At 33.6% G+C, this 13,232-nt stretch overlaps 1 protein-coding gene across 4 annotated transcripts in view; it reads right to left on the bottom strand.

The window, feature by feature from the left end:
- Positions 1-6,631: 6,631 nt before the first annotated feature.
- Positions 6,632-13,232, bottom strand: part of KCNT2 (potassium sodium-activated channel subfamily T member 2) — a 332,217-nt gene continuing 325,616 nt past the window's right edge. For all 4 annotated transcript variants that reach the window (XM_084794038.1, XM_084794037.1, XM_084794036.1 and 1 more), the window contains one exon: positions 6,632-8,107. In XM_084794038.1, coding sequence (XP_084650164.1) covers positions 7,996-8,107 — 112 coding nt within the window. In that variant the 3' untranslated portion in view covers positions 6,632-7,995. The remainder of the gene's footprint in view (positions 8,108-13,232) is intronic.

The following is a 13,232-nucleotide window of genomic DNA, read 5'->3' on the forward strand; positions in this document are numbered from 1 at the left end:
ACTTATATTTGACAAACTTTGATGGAGCATAAATCTGAAGACTCTGAAGGAGTGGTAAAGGAGATCTAAGGTGAGCCCCAGGTTTATGCTTTGGTCAAGTTGGCTATCATTTTCTGGATTCATATGAAAAGAAATTCCTGTGTTAATGTTCTGAAGACATATGCCAATTTCAATAATGTATACATATTTAAACAATGCTACTATTTATTAGTGTGAAAATATTAATATTTTAATCATCATATTAAAATTAGAGTAATGTTGTGCCTATAAAGTTATTTTTATGGCCATCACAGAGTCTTCCTCTGAATATCATTTTGCGGTCAGTGGTGGTAACTGCAGAGATTTATTAGCTGCTCAAAATGCAGAGAATATTGTCCTTGGCTGGTGCCTTAGTTTGAGCAGAACCCCTCCCCAGATCTAGCCAATGGTCAGAACATTCTCCACAGTTGAGTGGAGAGTGAGATATGACTTTCTCACGTACTCTGGTGCCTCACATTTGACCATGTCCCCTGGAGGCGGAGACCTGGTGGCACTCAGAGGAAGGACAGCAGGTTACCAAGAAGAGACTTGATACCCTATGAGCATATACAGGGGGAGGTAATCCCCCTCAGGAACATTCATAGGGGAGGGGAATAAGGGGAAAATGGGAGGGAAGGAAGAATGGGAGGATACAAGGTATGGAATAACCATTAAGATGTAACAAGAATAAGTTAATAAAAAAAGTGTGGAGAATAAATGACTGCTGGATGCTCAACCTTCAATGGGATGTCGATATATATATCCTTCCAAAGTTTAGAGAACACCCTGGAAGACATAGAGGAAGTAATGAAAGAGGCAGAAGAAGGGGCTGAACGTTATGGGAAGGTATCTTTCAGCATGACACATACATCCCACTCATGAACATGTGCCAGCTGATTATCAGCACAAGACCAGCACAAGATTGGACTCATCAATATTGACTCATGAATAAGGAAGTAGTTCAAAAGGCCCCACTCCTCACTGAGAAGAGGTTGACAATTAATTGTTGCTGAAAGAGAGTGGGATTATAGACATTTTCTACCATGGTATAGCCATTGATAAGTTATTCATGATCCTATAAGTAATGCCTTATATGCATTCATATAAGCAATGCTAATTAAGCTCATTGGATCACCAAAAGGGGAGTTAGGAGGCATGAAAGTAAAATAGAGTCTGGTGGGAAAGAGGGAGAAACCATAAGTGAGAAGAGGAGAAAATGTTTAAGGAAAAAACAAATAGTTTCAAAATATGTTATTTATTTGTATGAAAATGTCTTAATGAACCTTCCTATTGTGTATAACTAATACATACTAATGAAGTACAATCTTTGCAAATAAAGTCAACTTTTGATGTTAAAAAAAATTCTAATTTCATCGCATGGTTACTATGCACAGTGATTCCATGTCTTTCAAAGCCACCTGGAGAGAATTATAACTCCAAGAATGAGCTCCACACCTACTCTGTGCAGCAGCGCAGGCTGTGACAAGAAGCAGTTGCTCCGAAGGGGTTTGTAAAAAAAATGCGTAGGGCACAACATTATTGTTTTGGCCCAAGAGCACAATTCATAAAATGATGGATCATCAGGAAGTTGCTGCTCTGCTTAGTGACAAACCATCTTTCCCCCTGTGAAAATCCTCTACTGTTTAGTCAGGAAGTGAAGGCTAAGGTGCTGCCATTATGAGATGAATCCATGCAGACAGAGCATCTGGAGATCAGGTCAATATTGTGCACTCAAAACAAATTACTAACCCTTGATCATAATCTGTGTCTTGTTATTTACGCTATGATAGTATTGGATGAATTACAAAGAAACAATTGATTTCAAATGCAGACAAAAATTGCCTTCTGCCTATGATGCAAAAAGATATTAAATTACTTGGCTAAGTCACATCAAGGTCATATGAACTCAATAATTGCCTTGGAGTTTATTTTATATAAAGAAGTAAACAAATGAAGTGTCTGAAGGATGTCAGAGGGGTTAACTATTTTAATATTAAAAATTCTCTGAAAGCTCAAATAATTGCCTGATGGGGCAGATTTTGTTAGTATCTTTTGATAATGGTTGCATAAGAAGAACTTTATGAATCTTACAAATATTAAATGCTAAACCATTGCTTCTGCAGTTGTTAACAAATTTATTACTTGTTGATTATCTATAGTATCTGTTTATTTATCTATCATCTATCAATCTATCTGTGATCTATCTATCTAGTTATTACACACACACACACACGCACACACACACACACACATATATATATATAAAATTTTACCAAAATTTAAGAAAAGAAATAGTCTCCATGTCCCATAATAACATTTTAACTGAAGAAAATGATTTTACTAAATTATTGAGGTTTCTCCCCTAATGAACTGCCATAAAAATTATCTGGGACTATAGTAAGATACTAATTAATATTATCAGTGATGATATGGAGATGAGGGACTTTAACAATTATAAATATCATAAGCATATTGGTAAATTTGCATAACTTATTCTGGCTGCTCCTTGGATTGCAACTTATTGCATAGTGCAAGGATAAACCTTGATTTGTCTCAAAAGACAAATAAGACTTGTTCAAACAAACTTGGATGATGTTGGAAGCTTTAAAATAAAAAACTTTTCTCCTTTAGCTAGAAGCAACAAGGCAATTACATCCACTTTATTATCCTTAGCAACATGTTTTTCTGTCTGAATGTCAGTCATTTCACAGCTTGTTCTTTGCCAGAAACTTAAAAGTCAATTCATTACAACATTATCATGAGATATATCTTTCCAAAACTGTCATTTATATCATACTCAGCCCAAGAACTTTGTAATTGTAGAGTTTTGTTACGTACTTAATTAGGGCATCTTATTAAAGCAGTTAATAAATTCTTATTCCAGTGATTCCAATGTTTTGGATATTTATATTATTATAGTGAATATATATATATATATATATATATATATATATATATATATATATATATATCGGCTTATTCATTTGGAGCATTACTAAATATTGAGTGATTTGTAGAATCCTCTTATAATTCTTAAAACATGTAATTATATTTCTACCCAATTTTTATGTTTTATTAATAAAATATAATTCTATTGGATAAGAATATAGTACAGAGTTCAACTATAGATCCATTTAGTTTACAAAATATTATTTATTTTATCTTAGCTTGACCTACATACATAAAGCTGGCCATTCTATTTTTAGCCTCCTCATGGTGCTATGAGTAGGAGACCTATCCTATAAAAGAGAGGAAAACAAAGCTGATACCCTATGCTCAATAGTGCACAGAACAGATGCCTCATAAATTAGAAAACAATCTAGCAGTCCTTTTTCCAGTTGCTGAATTCTTCCTGTCTGCTTCTTGAGTTTTCAGTGGTTGGAGTTTGAAACCACAGTCATTGTACAATGACTAACAGAGAACTAACAACTTTTTGTGCATTATTTGCCTTTCAGCTTCTGTTGGACAAAGACAAATAATAAATAGGAAGGAGGAAACAAACAAAGAAGAAAAAAAATCGGGTCTCAGATGACAGATATCAAAGGCATACAAAATAAATACAATATGATTAAATCCTTCTCTTTAGTCCTTGCACTATTAGGTAATTTTCTGTTGTGGCTGACAATGTTCAAAGACTATCTGTTCTGATGTAATATCCAAAGCATCATTAGCAGCAGCAGTAGAGGCCTTAGCAGGAACACTAAACTCCACACACAGTCCTACTTCAAAGTAAGTGAATGCCAAGGCTCCATACAATGAACTGCACTCTTCGTTTGGCTCCATGGTGTTTGTAAAGAAGAAATTCCTATGTTAATTTATTACTACTCTATGAAGTGGTGATGTTGGTTCTGAAATCCCTTATGGGAAATTCTTGCTTTTCATGTCATACACATACCTGGAAACAAACTGTGACTCTGCATGTTCATGTCCAGTTTTACCTGATTTGACTGGTTTCATATATCGTGTGCGGGTTAACTGTCTTTCCCCTTATTCTGCTCTTAGATTTGCGAATACATTTTTTTTCTAGGCTGGCCATTTCTGTTATACTGTAGTTTCCTATTGAGCTCACAAGACCACCTTCTTATAATTTCTACCCAGGCTGACATTTGATGCAATAGTTAATGCTGATACAATTGCTTCTGTTTATTTTGTTGAACCAACCCACTGAGTCTAAGTTTTGAACCATTATTTGCGTATCGTAAATTAATCTCCTTTGTCCCAAACAACTTTTGTCTCCTAGTTTCCTTTCATCGTGATAGTCAAGAAATCTCTATGCAGCGTCAGGGGGAAAGCCTGAGGCTAAGAATTAACTCTTAAGTGTACACCGAAGTAATAGCAGATTGGTTAGCAAAGAGAACATGAAAATTATGAAATACTATATAAACAGTAGCCAGAGCTTCAGGGTCAAGATAAAAGGTTCTAGGGAAAAGCCTTCAACTGACTCTATGTTTACTAGAAGGTAGCACTGTGGGGTCTCATACAAAGGAGCTCTGTTTCAACGTTGCTGTACTTGGTGAGCTCAGCAGAAGTCGGCTCCGAGGATCTAGAAAAAGTTGTCCGTAGGCATGCGTCATCCACAGCACTTCTCCGAAGACCCACCTCGCCATAGTGAGAGCTTCTTTGAGCCACTATGTGCTAAGCACAGTACATTACAAAAGTCATTGTCCTAAGTATCAGCCATATTTGACCATGTCCCCTGGAGGGGGAGACCTGGTGGTACTCAGAGGAAGGATAGCAGGTTACCGAGAAGAGACTTGATACCCTATGAGCATATACAGGGGGAGGAAATCCCCCTCAGTCACAGTTATAGGGGAGGGGAGTAAGGGGAAAATGGGAGGGAGGGAAGAATGGGAGGATACAAGGGATGGGATAACCATTGAGATGTAACAAGAATAAATTGATAATAAAAAAAGGAAAAAAATAAAAAAGAATGATTAAAAAAAAAAACCTTCCTGAGCAGTCTGAATCCCTAGATGCTACTGCCTCAGGAGATAGTACTTAGGGCAGACAGAGACTGTCTATACCCACTAAGTTTGTCAACCCCGTGAGTAGGATATATAGGCGACAAAATGCGTTTAGGGAGTGCACAGGACCACTGCTCCCATGGTTCTGTTCTCTACCTGCCCTTTCTATTCCCATGGCTACATCTGTGTTCTCATTAAACACACCCAAGGGGTCTCCAGCTACTATAGCAACAGAAATAAGAAAAAAGGTGTCTACTGTTTGCCTGAAGGAAAAGACTACAAAACGTTTAAAACCGTTTTAGTTTCCCTTAGGTAGTGATTTTTCTGGATTTTACAAATGAGCATAATGGGACCGGACACACTGTTTTGTAAAATACATTTTTTTCTTTTGGTACTCAAAGTAGTTTTATTTCATCTCCACACCCTCTTTATCTTTTATTTCCTATGGTGCACCTCTTTTCTCTCTCCTACTCTTTTCCCTTCTGCTGTCCTGCACAGTAATCATCCACAGGCTGTAGTGTTAAGAAGTAATTCAACAGTATTTTCATTCTACTTTTCAATGAATAACTTTCACTTTTATTTGGGGATTGGTATATAAAAGTGACAAAATACTTTTACAGTTTCAAAACATAACTTATCAAAACAAAAATCTGCCATAAACAAGGAATGTTCATCATCTTCAGAAATAATTTTATTATTATTTATTTTTAAAGCAAGTCAATGAAACTGGTAGCAAAATGGTACATAGACAATAGTCCAAATCAATTCCTGAAGGGTCATGAACACAATTACTTCGTGTTTGATCTTCACGTACAAGTATAATATTTTTAAAAGGCAAGTTTGTTGAATGTCATTAATAAGCATCTTTTATTCTTCAAATAACTGGAAAGCTTATAAACTATCATTGTTATAGCAAGCAATATGAATTCTGTCAAATATTAAATTTTGACTAATATTCATAATCAAAAATAATTATTTTAAAATTTATGAAACAAAAGTTTAAATTTTATAGGAAATATAATCATATCCTAGCTTAAAATCCCAGTCTAAGCAACTGTCATAATGCAAAAATACAAACTTCAGAGCTCATTGGGAAATAGAGGACTTTTAGAATCTAACATTTATTCCTAAAAGAACAGCAATGGAATAAAAAATGTCAATTTAAAGAAATCCTACTTGACTACTGATACCCAAATTTGACCAAGTCATTGTATTCAATATTTGTTCCTACTTAATACATTAATTAAATTATGCTTTTAATTTTAACATCACATGGTGTGTTTTTCAAATGTATTTCATGTCTATAACACACACATTTGCATACAATCATGACTTTAATGGCATGCTCTCAATTTTAAGCAACTTGTAATCATAGTTCCCTGAAGACAGGAAAGCATCTCTCTATTTTGGAGGAATTGTTTCATGTTTTCCATATTCCTAATTATGAGTACTGTAAAGTACTGGTCATAAAAATATGCATTATATGTTTTCAGGTCAAATTTTAACATGGATAGAAAATTTGATTTTACATTTTAGTTTTCTATCTCTCTGTATAATTATTGGAAAGACATTAGGATTCATTTTTTAAATAATGATTTTTCTTTTTATGATATGTTCATTATGTTAAGAAAGAACAAAAATTCCATTTATTGCGTGAACTATTTTAGCTTGCACTGCCACTCAGTGTCAGGTCTGTGATTAAAGAAATAGATAAAAATCATATTTTTAATTTTTCAAATGTATCAATATATCTCCCATGGGAACATTTTATTACTGTAGGTGATTTGGTCAACTGCATATATCTTTACTCTCTTGTGAGTAATGTATTTATGAAGAGCAAAAATAGGGAATAAAGCCAAGAGTATTAGTGTTCTGTCAGGTTATATTAAATTTTCTGTCAAATTAGAAATAATTCATACTAAATTTAAACCAAGAAATGTCTATGATAGCAATGTTTTTCCTTACAGTGTTAAAGTATTGATATATTTTGTTGTTTTTACATTAAATCAGACTTTGAGTGTATTTAATATCAAAGATATTTGGAGAATGTTTAAGGTTTAAAAATGTCCCCATGGTCCACAAAACATATAAATATCCTTCTTTCAACTTTAAATCATTTTCTTGGTGAATTTTACTGTATAGCTAAATTAAAAATATTAGAACCAACAGTAATAGAAGGTCATCACTGCTCACCTGATATGTACAAGTAAAATTCAATGATCACATTCAGATTAGCTGAGAAGATACGTATTGTTTTCTCTATGTTAGTCTCTTTTTAGGAGAACAAAAATATTTTCCCTTAAGTACACTTTTCTTGGCATAAAATGTGCAGTAGATGTAAAGTTCCCCCCCCCCCAAAAAAACTCAGGCGCTTAATATTTCTCTGTGTTTTAGTTTCTTCTGTAAAACTAAACATGCTATGGATATCTCAAATTCTAAAATTAATGCAATAACATATGGAATATGAATGACTCTAAAGATCTATCCTGCAGCAAACTACGATGCCTAGACAGACGTCAGCTACATAGGTTAGTGGTTAATCTCTAGACAGAGATAAGCATACATTCTTAATGGGCTCAATTTTAAAAATAGCCATTTTAAACAATGTAATGACATATTCAATTATAAAATGAAATCAATCTTCCGTGTCCCATCCCTGTGATGTACTGATAGATTTTTGATTTTTTCATACAGTCTTAGTAACGTTTTAAAATTGGCTGTCTACAGCCAATCATTCTGACTATTCTTAAATAATTAAACGTCAGATTTTTAACTTCTGCATCCTATATTCATTTTTAGAATCTCTCACTGATGGAATTTAAATATTAACAAGGGAAATGTCAATAAATACCACAATAAGTTTCAAAATGATTAACTGTACTACTAAGAGAATAGGCTTCATTTTTTTAGAAATTGAATACATTCTAGTCAGGTTCTCAAGACCATCTGTAGCCTTTTAGTGATTTCAAACAAGATCCCTGCAGGGAAGATAAAGTCTCTAATGTCTGTTTCATCAGAGTTGAGTTTCCTCCCGAGAATCTTGAACAGCAGCATTGCAGATGCTATTTTTCCTACTGGGTTCACTGTTTGGAAGGTAGGACAGTGGATCTGGTCTAATCAAGTATCTACCAAAGAAAAAGAAAGCAAGAAGCTGTATTAGTAAATCAGGGCAACCTGAATTCAAAGCATCACTTGAAATATTCAGTTATTATGTTTTCTGTCTGTAAGTTATCTAAACTGCTGCTGTAGAAACAGCTGATGGAGAAGCTTAATATAAGTGGCCTTTGATGATTAGATGATAAATGGATGAAGCATCATCCTTTCCAATTATGATGTTGTCCAATGATTGTGCCAAGACAGCATTTGGATTACTTGGAAAATTGTTCATCTTTTATAAGACCTGGTATTTAAGAAAGTAATACTGAAATAAAAAAGGCCAACTATATATATATATATATATATATATATATATATATATATATATATATATATATATATATTTTTTTTTTTTACTTATTCTTTTTGTTTGTTGGTTTGCTGATGTTGTTTGGTCTCATTACATAGTTGTAACTGGCCTAGTGCTCTCTATGTAGCATAGGCTGACTTCAAAATTGTGGGGATATTCCTGTCTTTTCCTGCAACTCAGAGGGTTTCATGTAAAAGCCACCATGTGATTCTTCAGAAATCATTCTTGATAAGTGCTATAAATAAATAAGAAAATGTTCATTTGACAAACACAAATTTTCCAATAATATTCAGATCTGTTTGAAGGTGGTATTCTTCATTCTGTGAAATCATATGTGGCATTATTATATCCCAGAAATTCATAACACCAACAAATAATCACACAAATAAATAAATAATCTAAACAGCCTCTATTCTCTAGAAGACTATAAAATTACTTATCAAGCAAATGTAGAGGAAATGGAATTCTCAAGTGCTGCCTGCCAAGCAGAAGAAAACAGGATAATACTTTATTCAGGGATTTGGGTTTAAAAAAAAATGTTTAACAAGCAGGAGAAAATGGAGTCACAAAGACCATGCCACACTAACTTAAATAGGCAACACCAGGCACCCAGGAAGGAGTTCTTCCTTGGTAGATTTAAAAAGAGTCCTTGGCTAGTCAGCTGGTTAGACCAGGAAGTAGTCGTAGATGAAGTTAGAAAAAAAGTAAGCAAAGAAATAATGAAGACTTTTAAATAATGACTTTCTAAGATAGTCATTTTCCAGGTGAAAATTAAAGCAGAAGTATAAAAAGGAATGAGGAACTAATATAAAAGTGAATACCTAGCAACGGTTGTACTTTTCTTCTTAAAACCTGGGGGGAAAATACTCAGATCATACAGGCCTTCATAAGTATGATGGATTAGACGACCGAAAGCACATCAGTACAAGTTCTTTAATCAAATCAAAGTTGAAATTAGTGTCCTTGGATCTATTACTGGGATTTCACTATCTATGCACACTACACTGTAATTACTTGAAATTTCAATAGCATTGTAGATCAATGAAGAAAACTAATAGCACACATTAAGACTTCTAACGACATTTCATCTAGTGATTTATTGTTTTAGAACCAAATTAATGTTGCTTCTTCATTTGGAATGAACTTCTAGAAGTACAATTTTAGAAAGAAACACAAAAAGTAAAGTATAATTCATTATCCACTAAATCCATTGATGTTTTGACTAACACTGCTTTCTACATTATTTTCACTACAAACCAGAGTTTAACAAAAAAGACTCTTTTGGCTCTCTGATGTGCTGCTTGTCATGGTATGATAATGTGCCATAGCTTGAGTTCTGCTAAGCCTTCTGCTAATGCCACAACTATAGTTAATGCAATATGAAGACCATCTTTTCATGGCACTTAAGTTGATATTTTTTATTAAATGGATATATAATAGCAAAATAAAACATTCGTTTTCTAGGATGTTGCTGCACTATATACTAGAGAGGAAATCTTGTTCAACTGATTTATTAAAAAGATTATTTTATCCTCAAAGTGCTAAACATAATATCTCCATACACCCAGCAATTTATTGCCAAGTGTATCCTTGTGAAGTGAAAACATGCATCTGAAAAATTTCACAGTGCTATGTTGGATTGATGTATTTATGTACTGTTTAAAGATTGTCTCTGTAGTATTCAAATGCTGATTTCTATGGTAGAGATCTGATTACAGGCTGGATTTTGGAGCTGTCATTATTAAGAACCATCTCCTGCCTCAGTGTTTTGTAAGCATTGTCTTCTATCACCTTCTGATTAATTAAATAAAAAGCTGACCGGCCAATAGTTGGGCAAGAGAGGAAAATGAGACTTCTAAACCCAGTGAGAGGGTATCAGGTGGATATCAGAGATGACAAAGAGTTGCCACCAGGACATGGATAAAGAAGCAAGTCCCAGAACAAAACTATGATGGAAGATAAGCCCCCCTGGCAGGACATAGGCCAGGCCAAATATTATCTGTTTAGGATAGTTGAGCCCCACTATAGTGTCTAAACCTTGTAATAAATATAAAGCACTTTGTGTTATTATTCAGAGAAAGGGAGGGCATAGAAAATCCATATGCTATAATACCATATCCCAAGAGTCAAAAATCAGAAACAAGTGTTCAACAAAAATGATGAAAAAATAAAATGTGTCCTATCCATACTGCATATTTTTGGAAGCAAAAAGTCTGTGGTACTGCCACATGAGTAATCCTTTATTGTATTTTATAAATGAAAAAAAAATAAAATAACAAAAGTGTACATACTATGTGGTGCTATTTACTTGAAAGCTTATGAAAAACAGAAAGACTATAAAGATAGAATGCAGACTAATGAGGAAGCCCAGCAGTAAGACTGGAAGTAGAAGGTAGGGAAAGATTGCTTAACCCATCTGATGGTGTAAGACTCCTTTTTTTTTTTTCCGGGAATTCCTTGTTTTTAATTTTTTATTTTTTAAAAATTTTAATTAATTTATTCTTGTTATATCTCAATGGTTATCCTATCCCTTGTCTCCTCCCATTCTTCCCTCCCTCCCATTTTCCCCTTATTCCCCTCCCCTATGACTGTTCCTGAGGGGGACTTCCTTCCCCTGTATATGCTCATAGGGTATCAAGTCTAGGACAAATAAAATGTTCCAAAATTGTATCATGATAATTTCTGCATGGCCACAGGATGTATCTTAAGACATTAAATTGTATATTTCAAATGTGTGGATTTTATACTTTTTTATCTCAATAAAATTATTTAAGTGTTTTTCTATTATAATATAAAGACATGCAGAGTAATTAAATTGATCCCTATAAGAAAACAGAACCCAGAAGCACAGGGAAGAAAAAAGAAACCTTCAAATGGGATGATACCAAGCCAAAAGGTTGTAGACAGTCAAAAGATGTTTAACAAAATAAAAACTGTAAAGAGGGAGATGGCTTTTAAAGTGTTCATTCAATAAGTGATCTAATATCTAGCCTAGGGGAGTTACATCACCCTAATAACAGCAAATCCAAAGTATGAATGAAATAAAAGATTTATAAATGACCTGAAGCAACAGTTCTCATACAAATTCTCAATAATAATATAAAAATATTCTAACATTAGATGAATACAAATCAAAACCAAAATGATTATTTTCTCATATATATTTGAATAGCTTTTATAAAAAGAGAAATGAGATGTAGAAAAAGGGAAATTTTCATTTATTGTTGGTGTAAATGATTAAAGCAATATAGAAATTGAAGTTTTAATAGAATTAGAAATAAAATCACATATGATCCAGTAATATACTACTGGGCATATAAAAAATTAATTAAATAATTCAATCAAAACTTATGGCTATTTAATTTTACCATGTATTAAATTGAGCTAACTGACATTTGTAGGACACTTTCTCCAGTAGTTGCTGAATTCACACTCTTCTGAACATACAGAAAGTTCTGAATGATAGCCTTTATTTTAGACTATAAAAAAGTGTAAAAGTAGTAACAAAAATTTAAATATCATATTTCTCTTATCTAATCATGACTATTTACATTTTCCTGTTTGTTGAACGGTTACTAAGACTTTTATATACTAAAAGTCATGTGTAACTGAGAATAGTATATAAAATAAATTAGTCATAGAAAGATAAATTATCATGTATTCTCGAGTATATGTGCAAACAAAAATGTTATTTTTGGAACTATAAAGGGTAGAATATAGGTCATTATTTCACAGCAAAGTGTGGAGGACCTAGTACAAGGAAAGATGGCTAATTGGTAGATGGATACACTTGGATAGGAGCAGCTTCTAAATTGTTAGAGCATATTAATATAACAATTATTGTAGACTTCAACATGATGAGATCTACAGTCTGACAGATGGGTTTCTGGGCTTTTCTACTGGGGGTTATGTCGTTGGTCAGTCTAGTCTCGGTGATAGATTCTTAAGATGATATACAAAGAAGACAGTGAGCTGAGCTCTCCTTGCTTTGTACTTCTCAACCTAGACCAAACCGTGGCCATGGCTATTGCCCAACACAGGACATGGTAACTGACTGGTAATGGCCAGCTGTGAGCTTCTATGACGACCATGCACTTAAGACTAGGCTCTCTTCAGAATTTCTCTTCTATGTTCACACTATCAATGTAAAAGTATCATTTCTAATGTATTGGTATGTTTTCCTCAAATTCAGATATGCCACTTTTTATAAAAAGTCATACTTGAACTCTTTATTTTGTCCCCTAAGACCTTTCTCAGAGTCAAGTCTCATTTGAGTTTACAATGTTATGTTGTTCAATTGTGTCCTGATACACTTCTTGTGTTTCCTAAGCAGAACACTTTCTGTCATCTTTTTTTTTTTTGCCCAGTTCTGGAATGTTCACAACTATTTTTAAAAAAAAAAGCAGATAGTGTTTAAATTTCAGAGAGTACTTGATATCTCCCACCCTTCCTGTCCCCTCTTTCTTGAACTAATGTCTTTCTCCACGAAATTAGTTAACCGCCATTTAACAAACCGAAAGATAAATTGACTATATAACAAGAGTCATTATACATTATTTTCTGTTTCTTGTGATTAAACTATAGCTTTGTTAATTAGATGCAAACACTTTGAAGTAAAGGAAACTGTCATTCTCATTTCTATATACCATTTTCAGGGTAGGGTCATTACTATTGTACATGCACAGTCCATTCTTTTAGTGCAGTGGTCCTCAATCTGTGGGTCTTGACTCTTTGGGGCCACATATCAGCTATCCCAAACATAAGATATTTATATTACAATTCAT

This window comes from Acomys minous (genome assembly GCF_964271855.1).
Source record: "Acomys minous genome assembly, chromosome: 1".
Classification (NCBI taxonomy): domain Eukaryota; kingdom Metazoa; phylum Chordata; class Mammalia; order Rodentia; family Muridae; genus Acomys; species Acomys minous.